The sequence below is a fragment of the Fringilla coelebs genome, assembly GCF_963513975.1.
Source record: "Fringilla coelebs genome assembly, chromosome: 6".
NCBI classification, from domain to species: Eukaryota; Metazoa; Chordata; class Aves; order Passeriformes; family Fringillidae; genus Fringilla; species Fringilla coelebs.
In genome coordinates this window covers 58,971,934-58,984,118 of record NC_140034.1, presented here as the reverse complement: position 1 = coordinate 58,984,118, position 12,185 = coordinate 58,971,934, and the positions used below count along the sequence as shown (strand labels likewise).

General features: G+C 40.2%; 1 protein-coding gene across 1 annotated transcript in view; it reads right to left on the bottom strand.

The window, feature by feature from the left end:
- Positions 1-12,185, bottom strand: part of KIAA1549L (KIAA1549 like) — a gene marked incomplete at both ends in the record, with an annotated part of 123,073 nt that overhangs the window by 10,069 nt on the left and 100,819 nt on the right. Inside the window, 2 exons of the mRNA XM_084208754.1 lie at positions 5,497-5,844; positions 11,371-11,500. Of these exons, the coding sequence (XP_084064880.1) occupies positions 5,497-5,844; positions 11,371-11,500 (478 nt within the window). The remainder of the gene's footprint in view (positions 1-5,496; positions 5,845-11,370; positions 11,501-12,185) is intronic.

Below are 12,185 nucleotides of genomic sequence, written 5' to 3'. Positions count from 1 at the left end.
GTCCTCTCACTGCTACCCCTTTTAAAGCAGGTTAGAAACCCTCAAAGGCATGTCTCTGAAAATAATTTTTTCTTGCATGCCACCTACAAAGTCTCCTAATATTTACTTTCACCATGCTACCATGATATTTAAAGCATTTCTACATTTAAGTGGGGGGGGGGGGGGGGGGGGGGGGCGGGGGGGAAGGTCTAAAAAGACACATCTCTTAGCCAGGGGTTGGAAATACTGATTTTTAATGAAAGAACTGTAAGGAAAAAACAAATGTTATTTGCATCAAAGCAAACCTCAATTATATTTCTCCTAATAGTGCTGGATGTGGAATGGTCTGCAGTGCCTCTTCTGCATCTCAAAGGCTGGCAGTGCCCTCACAGGCTGCCTGAACTCTCCCTTCTGGCTCCACAAGCCTTTCATCCCACATCTTGCTCTCAGCATGCATTTGTGCCAAGCATGAAATCCTTTTTATTCCCCCTGTTTTAAAGGAACAGCATATGGGATAAGGTTTGGGAGTGGAAAGCGACTCCAGGCACTGTTTAGCAGGGTAAGGGAGAGACTCAGAGGTAGATTTAGGTTTTCTCTTGTGTGTTGTGCTTTGGAATATGGACATCAAAGGAGGTGTTAGGTATTTTAAGGGATCACAGTTCACAAATATGCTGTGACTTGCACTGGAAATTTTGGGGAAAAAAGTAAAATAGAAAAATCTAAGTGTTTATTTTGCTGCTTACACAGGAGCTGAGCAATTTTGAGTGAGTGGCAATATTTTGCTAATGGCTGGGCAGAGAGAATCCTGTTAAAGTGAAAAATCCTGTAAAAAGATCTGCTCCACCACGCTGAGGAACTGTTTGTCCAGCGGGGACAGGAGTCAGCCCTCAATGCCCTGAGCTGCCACACCAACCTGGTTGTGGAAGGGAACTCCAGTGAAATTTAGGGTTTCTCTGATGGGTTGGGGCATTAGTGTTTTCCTGCAGGGAACATAGAAATGGGAAAGAAGTGTTCAGAAGCTAAATGAAGTCAAAGTTTTACCACAGATGCCTGTTAAAGATTTTTATGAGCCTTTAGGCTCTAGGCCAACCGGCCTGATTGTAGAATTAAAGTAATTTCACAACTGTGAAATGATGCAGAGAGGAAAACAGCAAACAAAAAACACAACCCAGCTGATTTCACAGATTTGCCTAATTTTACTCTTCAAATATTTATCTTTTTAAAATGTTCTCTTATTTTTTAGCACAAGAAAAATCCAACCAGGCGAAAACAAATAAACAAACCAAAAGCCCAAAAAAGAACAAAAGACAACAATCTTAAGAAGGAAAACATTCTGCATGGGTTCCAAACTCTATTTTATGAAAAATGACGAAGTCTGTAACACAAAGGCTATAACAATCAGGCAGAAGTAATCCCACTTGAGACCCAGGACAGACTGCACAGGCAGCAGAGGGAGACCCCGTGCCACCCTTTCAGTAAGAAATGCCAGTGAAGGAGTCTGCTGTGGCTAGAACACTGACAACTTAAAAAGCAAACCGATAAATAATTTTTAAAAGTAGGAAGTGGAGTTTAGCAGCCATTGGGCCAAGGACAATAAATCCTCTGGAGGATAAAATCCAGCCACCAGCAGACACCATTGTCTCATACAACCCACGAGAGCCCAAGGTACCGCCTGTCAGGATGTAGAAAAGAAAAATCACAGAATGGTTTGGAAGGCACCTTAAAGATTATCTTGGACCAAGCCCCCTGCAACAGTCAGGGATCCCTTCCACTAGACCAGGTTGTTCAAAGCCCCATCCAGCCTGGCCATGGATGGGCCAACTTTTGGGCAGCGTCCTCCAGTGCCTCACCACCCTCACAGTACAGAATTCCTTTCCCATATCTAATCTAACCCTGCCCTCTTGCAGTTCAAAGTCATTCCCACTTTACCTGCTCTTGTAAAAAGCCCCTCTCCAGCTCTCTTGTAGTTCCTTTAGGTACTGGAAGGTGCTCTAAAGTCTCCCTGGAGCTGTCTCTTCTCCAGGCTGAACAAACCCAAGCCTCTGTTCATAAGCCAGTACAAAATAATTATAGTCCAAAGCAGAAACTTTGCAGTTAGTTTTAAGGCTACATTTCCCTAGTTCAAACATTTAAATATTTTTACCACCTTCCACTTACAGACTGGTCCTGGTATCCTATGTTGCCTTCTAACTACAGAAATATCCATCTCCTTACATCTCACCATAGGAATTAAAAGGGCAGTGTCCTTGTTAATACATGGAATTATTTAACTTATTTGTTTATTAAATTGCAATCCAGGAACAATGCAAATTTGTTGATTTGGGTTTGCCTTTATAGCTGTCCTGTTTCTTACTAAGCAGCTGTTATTGAAATTGGCTGAATTTTGGTAAAACACTCCCACTTTACCCCTGTTGAATGAAGGGGAGCTCTGAGGACAGGGATTCTTTACCAGTCACTCAGGCTGTAAGTGCTGGTCATCAGTGCCTGTTTGTGGTGCTGGGTCTCACCTTGGGACCCAGAGCTCTGTGACATTCACTCCTCTTTCCAGAGCACTACTAAAAAGGAGAGATGGAAACTGGTCCAGCCTTGTGATGGAGAGAGTTTTCTTCTCTGGTCTCAGCTCTCACTTGACTCAGCTGAACAAATTTCCAAAGCAAATTTCCAAACAAGATCAACCAAGGCACAGAGCTGGTGGTTGGGCTGGTGTCACACATTCAACCTTTTAACTCCATTCTTCAGTCACAGCACACCAGCTGGGTGCCAAGGACTCAGCCAAGTGTTACTCATGTGTTTTGGAAGCTCCAGAACAACAGGGAGAGTTTGCATTTCCCTGGCTTTCCTCTGCCAGGAGAAGGCATGAGCCCTCTATGGAGGAATCCTCTTTTCACAGGTCACCCAACAGGCAGGTTAGCAAACAGGCATTCCCTCACAAGAGCTACAGATAATTTCAGTATTAATGGCAGCGTGTACAGAAAAACCCAACCAAACAAATAAAAAACACACAGAAGGCCTCAAAAGGGAGAAGAAAATGGAAAAGGAAAAAAAAAAATGCGCACACTCTGGAGAGATACACAAATGTTTGATGGTGGGACTAGCCAAGAAGTTGACTACAAAAAATTAAAGAGCCACAATTTGGAGGACGCCAGAAGCAACACAGAACTAAAGAGTGGCTCTGGACCACCCTGCACTTGCTCCATCTAAGCAGAAAAAATGCCCTTGAGTTTTCAAAAATGAAATTTTCATTTTCAAAATGCTCAGTGTTTTGAATTGTAACAGCATTGTTGATGTTGACTTCTAATTGCCACTCAGAACTGAATTTTAAGAAAGGGGAAAAATGGCTAATTCTTGGTTTACAGAGGTAACAAACATCCCAGTGCACAGGTACCTCTCATCCCCAAAGCTGGGGATATTTTCAATTCTAACCCTCCATCCCCATGAGAACAAATCAGGTAATGGGGTGGTTGAAGCACAGTGCATACTCATGAAACTGACATGCAGAAAACTATGAATTATCAGCCCTAATCCAAGGCCCAGCAGTCTGTGCCTATCCTCATCTGTGGCAATCAACTATCTTCAGGGAATTTAACTATTCAGTTCTGTTCAGAATGCCAGAAAGATAAGCAAAAGGTCCCAAGCATGCAGATGATTTAGGAGAGTAATCAGTCTTAGAAAGACAACAGTGAATCATTCACCATGAGAAGAGTGGCTATTATATTTTTTTAAAAAACTCTCACCATATAATATTTTTAATTTCATTTTAAAAGGATCCTTTGAAGTGTCGAGGTAATTTGACTCCCCATTAGCTGTCTCTTAAGCTTTTAATCGAATTCTAACCATAAAAAATGATTATATGCTGTAGGAATTTCATCAGACCAATTTCAAAGTGCCAGAAATAACCTTAGCATGATTTAAATAGCGCCAACCTGAACCTTTGCAGGCAGTGCCACTGGCTTTCAGCCGTGTTCAGAATAGTTCAGAAGTAGCATCCCTCAATGTATTTTTTTATCGTCAAGGAAGTCATGGCAATGGTGATTTTGAACTGAGGACATTTTTCTGCATTATCCTCTTATTCTAGCCAGTGTTAGGGACTGAATTTGAAATATATTCTTGAAAAAAAAATTCTGACCCAAACAAGCCTTAAAATGAACAATTTATCACACTGGTATTGTTAGATGGGCTATTTCTTATCTGAAAGCAATCACCTTTGGTTTAGATTTGTATCTGACCTAAAAGAAAATATATTTCTGAGTTTCAAATTACCATATGTGGGAATTCAGGGGCAGTTTCTCACATGAGGGTGTGCAGAGTGCTAGTGTCACTGCTGTCTAGAACCCTACAAAATTCCATTAACAATTTCCACCCTTGGGTTTAAGTTCCTAATTCAGGTATTACTTCTGCAAGGTGAGGACGTGTTAGCTACTCCTTGAGGCTAGAAAATAAAGGATAAAGTCAGTTATAAGGTCAACTAAGAGACCTGTGGAATTAAATCTTCTCTAGATTCCTTCTCTAGAGACCCAAGCCAATAGCTGTAAGCGCCTGTTTACCAATAACAGCCCACATTCCATGTTGCTCTTCAGTGGTGAACCTCTTCAGTGATGCAGAAGAGTTGAGTACCCTACCCAGATGTCACCATAGTTAATCCATAAAACCACATTGCTTCCTAATATCCATTACCTGAGCAGAAGGAGATATGCAAACAAGTTTGGTGTGAGTTCTACAGCACTTCGCTCTAACAAACTCAAAATGGAGTCGTATTTCTCTCTCTACAAGGCTTTTCAAGGATAAACAGTTTAAGAAATGATACCTAAATTATTTTTACTTTTAACTAAATAACTAAGTACCTGTGGTTCATAATTTGGACTTTTTTATCTAATTACATAATACTACTTAAACCCATGAAGAAGAAGGTGAAGAAGAAGGACTAGCTTCTAAAGGTCTATCTAATCTTAAGGACTAGCCTTAAAACATCTATCTTGTTTTAAATATATAACTATATTCTAAAACTCTACATTTTCTACTCTGTGATATTACACACTTCTATTCAAATGATACACTTATAATCTTAGCTCTATCATTTAATTTTGGAAGCTTTTCTACGGCTTCAGGTCAAACACAGTGTTCTCTCGTGGATCAGTGCCGGTCAGCACATGAAGTCTAAAATCCTCAGCAGCCAGGGTTCCAACAGTTTGGGATCTGTTGAACAGCCTATTTTAAATCTTCAGCCTATTCTGCAGCCTATTCTTTTAAATCTTAGTACAACTTGGACAAGACAACCTTGCCGCTAAAATAGATAGCGAGTCTTTCATGGTGTATGTGTGTGGCTCACTCATCCTCCCAAGTGCAAAGTCTAGGTTGGTGTCTAGGCAAGCACACATGTAGATGTATACATACACATCACCCTACACATACTTATTTTCTGGTTTTAAGCACCTAAATGGGACTACTTTAAAAAAACCATGGCTCAGATCAGAGGCACCCTTCTGACATTACAGTGTGGTGAAAAGAAGCTCCACTTACGGGCCTTGGCAAGCTGTACTGGTACATTTCTGGCCTGTAGGTGGGCACCCACTGCACGCCCGCCCGCGGCCGGCTCATGGTGCCGGGGGCACTGGTCACCACCTCGGAGTAGGGCAGGTGTGGGGCCGAGCCGTAGGCGTCCTGCCGGGGCTGGCCCCCGTGGCCAGCGGAGGCCAGGCTGAAGGCCTCCTCCAGCAGCATGTGCATCTGCTGCCGCACCTCGTCGATGGACGGCTGCGAGCTCAGCGTCGACGTCTCCGAGTGGCCCTTGGCCTGACGGGCCCTGCCGTAATTCCGCGGCTCGTTGACGCGGTCAATGTTGGTTTCTTCTATAATTTCAGGCTCGGTCTGGTGTGGGGAATAAAAGTGGATGTCACAGGCTTTACAAGACAGCAGTTGATAGCATTTACAAGGTAGCATTTGTGCCGCTTCGACGTTCTCAAACACAGATGTAACGCACACAGACGTAACACACGCAAATCAGGAAACGTGACGATGCAGACATGTGGGAAATGGAAAAATAGAAACTTTCACAGACACAGAAGGGTTTGATGTGCAGCCTTGGGAGAAGGTGGATTGATATAAAAATGAAATACACAGACATTAAGCAGAAAAATCATAAACATGTATTTCTGTAGTTGTAAGTGAGAATATGCCTTAAGTAAGCAAAAAATTGTATTAATAAGATGGTGAAGGGTTTATAATGTAGGGATGTAATTGTACAGAGTAAGTTAAGAGTTTAGATGCTATAATAGAAGCATAGGTGTGCATGTGTAATAGTAGCCCAGTGGATAAAAGTATCTGCATTGCAGTAGAAGTAAAGGTGATAGGTTAGAAAAGCAAAATAAACCCTCTGGCAACTATCCAGTGGATTAAAAAGTTATATATTGTCTTGTAACAAAGAACCTGTGACTACTTTGTGCTATGGCCAACTGCTTGCTCTCATAAATCTCACAGCCTCTGATACTGATGTTTATCTGAGCAATGAATCATTTTTAGCCCAACTGTGGTCCCATCCCTTTAATTAAAGCAGCAATAATAATATAGACACACGACAAATATTGGAAAGAAATCATACAATGCAGGGGAATATAATAGTCCTTTATATTCTACATTCTTTGCTGAGAAAAGTAGAGGGACACTCTGTAGCAGATTAAACTGTCAATGGCTCACTTAAAAACCATTAGAATTAATGTCTGAATTCTTGTCTTAGTTGTGGTATCAATGTCAGTGCAACTGTGCCAGGAAGAGTACGGTTCCCTAAATAGCGCCATCACTGTGAAGGACCCCTCACAAGGGACAGATTATCACAGCTAGAGACACTGAAATTCCTTTGTTCAAGCTCTCACATTAAGATATCTGAAGAACCAAAGTTTAGGAGTTTTTCTGAACTTCCACAATGACACCACAAATTCAGCCCTGCCCCTTGCAGACAACAGTGTGGCCCAGCTCAGGGGCCCTACCCAGCCCCCAAACTGGAGTCACAGGTATTTATGCAAAGTTAACCTAGGGACACGGAATGAAGCACATTCTCCAAGCAGCAGACAGTGCTTGGACAGCTTAGCTTGAAGGGCTGCTCCTAGGGTGATTCCTTCTGTACAGATAAGTACAAACAGAAATCACCTCCCTGCTTTTTTTTGGCTGCAACTCTGTGACAGAAAACAGTCATCACATTGCAAGAAGTTGAAAGTGAAATACCATACTTCATCTGTATTTTGTAAGATCAATTTTACAGCCCAGAGTTTTAAAAACATATGTTTTTAACCAGCAACTGATTCTTTATAATTCTTTAAATACCTGTAAAATGCATTGACTGTGAAGGATAACTGGGATGAGCAATAGGATCTGTGCCTCCTTCTATATATAGCATGTGCTTAGAAACTGTGCTAGTGTTTAAAATAGCCCTAAATAAAGGAATACAACAGGATGTTCTTGTTAAAAATTTCAGCACTATTCTGACCATTTCAGTGTTCTGCAGCTCTTAGTGTGGCATATTTTTTCCCCTGTAATAGTGTTTTTCTACACCTGAACATGTAAGTGACTGTGCCCCCAAGCTTTTTTTTGTAAGATGTAGGACAATCATAAAATATATTTATTCTTTTTCAGAGGGAAATACCAAACTGGTGTTCCTTTTCCGTAATCAGCCACTCATAAAAGAGTTACACTGGTAGTGAAAACGGATAATAAATCTAAGTTAAATACTAATTTGCTTTCTCTGTTTTAAGCATAGCTATGTTTTGTGTCGAATGAAAGTATGGCTGTAAAAAAGAAAAAAATTAAGATAAAAATTAAACATTTGCACATTAGAATTTGACCATAATTTACATAGTCTTGTTTACACAGTATATTGTTGAAATTCAAAACCACAAACTCAAATTCAGGCTTCCCAAGTTGTACACACATCAGATTGGAGGAAGGGGAATGCAACTGTGCCAAATTATCTTAAACGAAAAAACTTTTTAGGAAATCTTCAACTAAAAACTCTTCCTTAATTTAATTCCTTCATTTTGATTCCATAGGTGTTTGTGTTACTACAATAAATAAAAATTAGACACATTTTAGAAAGCTGACTATAAAATGCAATGGTAGTTTGTCTAAGTGCAGCCAAAGGGCCTCTGAAATGATAATATGCTGACTGGATGATTAACAACCATGGTTCTTCTATTTGCTCATGCCTGCAAAAATGTGAGTGGCATCCCACACAGACCTTTTAGTACCCAATGCTGAAATAAATCAGGTTTTCTACTACAACTCACTGGTGAAGCCATTAAACCCCCACAGAATGTGTAAAATATATCATGTGAATACAAGATTCATATTAGCAGCCAACATTAAGGAGTTTTGAATTATCAATATAAAATCTGACATGTAGATTTTGGAGAAAAATAATAATAATTTCTTTTCCTGATATTTTAAAATCTATTTCAATTTATCTTATCACTTTCTGAGTGTTATTTGTTATTTTCTTTGTTATCCTTTCAACTGAAACAAGTAACTATTCTAAATAGAGGCCACCATTACATAAAATCATACACAGTTACTGTATAATAGAAAGAACTAGAGGTACATGAAGAAAGCAAACAAAATCCTGCCGTGAGAGACAGACTTTCCATACCTCTTGAATAATTCTGCTGCTGCAACATTATCAGTAAAATTCTTTATGTGAACATTAATCTATAACCTTTGGGGTGCATTGCATTAATTTAGCTATATCAACTAAATTATGCCCATGAATTCTTTTGTATACTGATCTCAGACATGTATAATAAGGTCATTTTCTTCCTTTGATAGCCTAAATATTTTCTGCTCTGGTATAAATCTCATTAGAACAGTCTAGAGGTTCTAGAATCTTTCACTATGGCATTTACTTTACACACAGTTGTTCATGAACTTGTTGAAAATAATAAACACGTTAATAAAGTCTTCTGAAGCTAATTCCTAGTTGAAGGTGATGATAGTAAAACCTCTTGGGATTCTTTAAAATGGAAAGCTAGGTACTTATCAGTAATAATTCCTTTATAAAAGACACTATAAAGGCAAATAGTATACTGAGAACATCAAGCAGTAGAACATATACTCCAAAATAAGATTAAAAGCTACATATTCCATATGGACAAATGTAAAATATTATATCTTTACCCTCATATCTTTACCAGTTTTTAGCTCTGAGAAACAGAACCATGATTCAGAGAAATATCACAAAAATTAATTATAGAGAATGAAGTCTTTTTAGAAAAGTATGAATGAAATATTTTAGAAAACCATTTAGAAATTTGTAATTGAAAGGAAACCTTGTGGTTGTGCACATGAATGAGGAATTCTTAAGGAGTTTTCTTAAAAAATCTGGGAGATCTCAATCTCTTTTCTTTAAAAATAAAAGCATTATTGTTGGGAAGAAAAACCTCAATGCATAACCTGGGTGTACTGGTAACAGCTCAAATTCCCCCCACAATTTTTTATGCTGTAAAAAAAGTCTCCTGACTTTTTTTAGGCAATACGAACTATTTGATTCATAAATTGACTTATGTGGCACTGCTTATAAAATGCAGATGTCACTATTCTTTGGCAGGACTTGCTGCTAAATAACATGTTGGGAGGAAGAGTTTAGCAGCAGTCTGAGAAGGCTGAGTATTTAATATTACAAATCAGATGTCAAAAATAGGTACCAGGTGTTGCTGTATGAAACAGAAAGGGCACACGAGTCAGCACTCAGAGGAGCCCTTTCTCACCCATTTTCAGAGGTCAGATTTCCAGAGGTGTTTAGCTGGTGAGATCCATGAATTCCATGGATGCAGCCATCAGTGGTATCCTGGGAGATGAAGCCTGTCAGACACAGCTCTGAGGAGCCTCAAACAGGAGAGGGGAACCAGCCCACGCTGCAGGCTCAGGCTTGGCAGCTAAATTTCAATATCCTGTCCCATTTCCCAGCAGCATTTCTGTGCTTTCAGATGGGAAATGCATTCAGAGCTGGAAGAGGTGCACTGCAGTGAATCTGCAGTGCATCAGGCAGAGGGATTTTATGTAACTTATCAGTGAAGCACTGTGCCAGGGAGAGGTTGCCCAACTGCATCACCAAAGGCAAGGCAAAAGTGATTTTTTCTGTGATGTGCACACATCTCACAGCTTACAATTACTCTGAGGACACTTCAGAATCTGCATAAGCTCATTAATCTACTTCCAAGGTTTTTAATAAATTTTCTTTAAAATATGGTTTATATATAGCATACACAATATATTGAATTATATTTTTAAAATCTGCTGCTGTGCCTGCTCCCAGAATGCTTTCAACACTGATTTCCAGGGAAATATCCCCTCTGAAAAACCAGCTTTTATTAGCATAGTACTGGCATCCTAATTCCTCAGAAAGCAATGTACCAGTCAGCCCACTCACACAGCTCCACATGACTCCTGCAGTCTGATGGGAAGTGTCCAAATGCAGGGAATAATTTCAGAAATCTGACAACTACAACCTGCCCTGAAGAATTTTGTAAAAGGTTTAAATTTTCCTCAACACATCCCCCCAACTTTGGTACCTTCTTTCTCCTTGCTAAAATCACATTCCTGGCAGACAGGGTTGACAATGAAACACTCCCCACAAAAAATCTTTTTCACCAACAGTGTTCAGAGGATGGGCAACCACAGGTGAACTTCCTTGTTTTCCAGAATGGTTTAGACCCTCTTTAGGGCTGGCTGAGCTACAGTAGTTTCGACGCGTGACAAAGGATTAAAAAACTCAACATTTCCCCAGTGTGGGGGATATTTTTAATCCCCCTTCTGGGTTAACACAGCATCAACTTGCACCCAGTGTTTGTTCAGACTGCATGAGACAACTCCTCTGCCTTGTGCTGGCTGCATGAGCTTCTTGGACCATGAAGCAGCATCACCTCTGGCTGGGTTTGACATGTACCTACACAAAACCCTCCCAGTTCTGATGGGAGCAAGAGGACAATCCCTGTCCCTAGGGAATTTCCACAAAACACTGCCATTGGGACTTAGGTGAAAATCCCAGAAGATGGCTGTTCATTCTTCTGAATCAAGAGAGCATTTCCAGGCTGTTCTTCAGAACAAACAGAGGATTTTAATTGCAATGAAGAAAGCTCACTGTCAGTTATAAGAACTATCTAAATTCAAGATTTAATATTTTGGCAAATAATGGGGTTTAGGCAACGTTTTGTTTGCATTTCAGACTGTAAAATGATGTAGAGTGATAAAGTACACAAGAGAGCCTGAGCTTTTTTCAGGATGCTGAGTGCACATAAACTTCTGTAACACTAAATATCTCATGGCAATCTGTCTTATGGCTTATCAGTTGTTGCCTGGAGCAAGTCAAGGCTTTGCTGAGCGGATTTCTCTGCCTACACCAAATAAACTTACATCATATCCACTGTTCCGGATGCCACGCCTCGGCCTCTCTCGAGTCACCAGCAGATCCATCTCAGTTTCCCCTGGGCTAGGACTGTTCAGGGACTGCCTGCTTCTGTACACCGAGTTCTTCAGGGGCTGCCTACAAAACATGAAACAAGAAAATGGTACAATGAAAAAAAAATAATGACAGAGAGTAATTGTCAATACTCACCTTTATTCTAAAATTATGACGTTCAGAAAAACGCCACTTTGTTACAGGATATTCTTTCTACATACATGAAGTGCTAGAAATCAGTAACCTTATTAAGAGATGATTAATTGGTTTTTACACATTAAGGAAAATAAAAGTTACATAGAAGACACGGACATTGTATATGGGAGCTTGTCAGATGAAATACGTCCCAAGAAGATATCAGGACCCTTTTAACTTCAACTGATATGATTCAAACTCATTTTAAAAAACATATTAAAAAATAACAGGCTCTCCTACACACACAGATGGGGAGCAGAGATTTTGGTTGCTTATCCTGAGCGCTGAGAGAGAAGCAGGAAAACACTCCACTGTAACAAACCCCCAGCACAGGGAACGGGAAGAAACACAGCAGTGGGAGGAAACTGTTGCAAGATGCTGGTTTTAAATAGCTAGTTTGGTAACTGGCCACAGCTTTCTCAGAGAGCTGTGCTTCCTGGCATTCAGCTGCTTCACTGGGACAAAGTGCTGCTCATCCCTGGGCACTGAGCTTCCCCTGCTGGGTGCTCCAAGCCAAGGGGAAGCAAATGCAATAGAAAGGCAGAATAAAACTGAATATCCAAAATACCCAGTA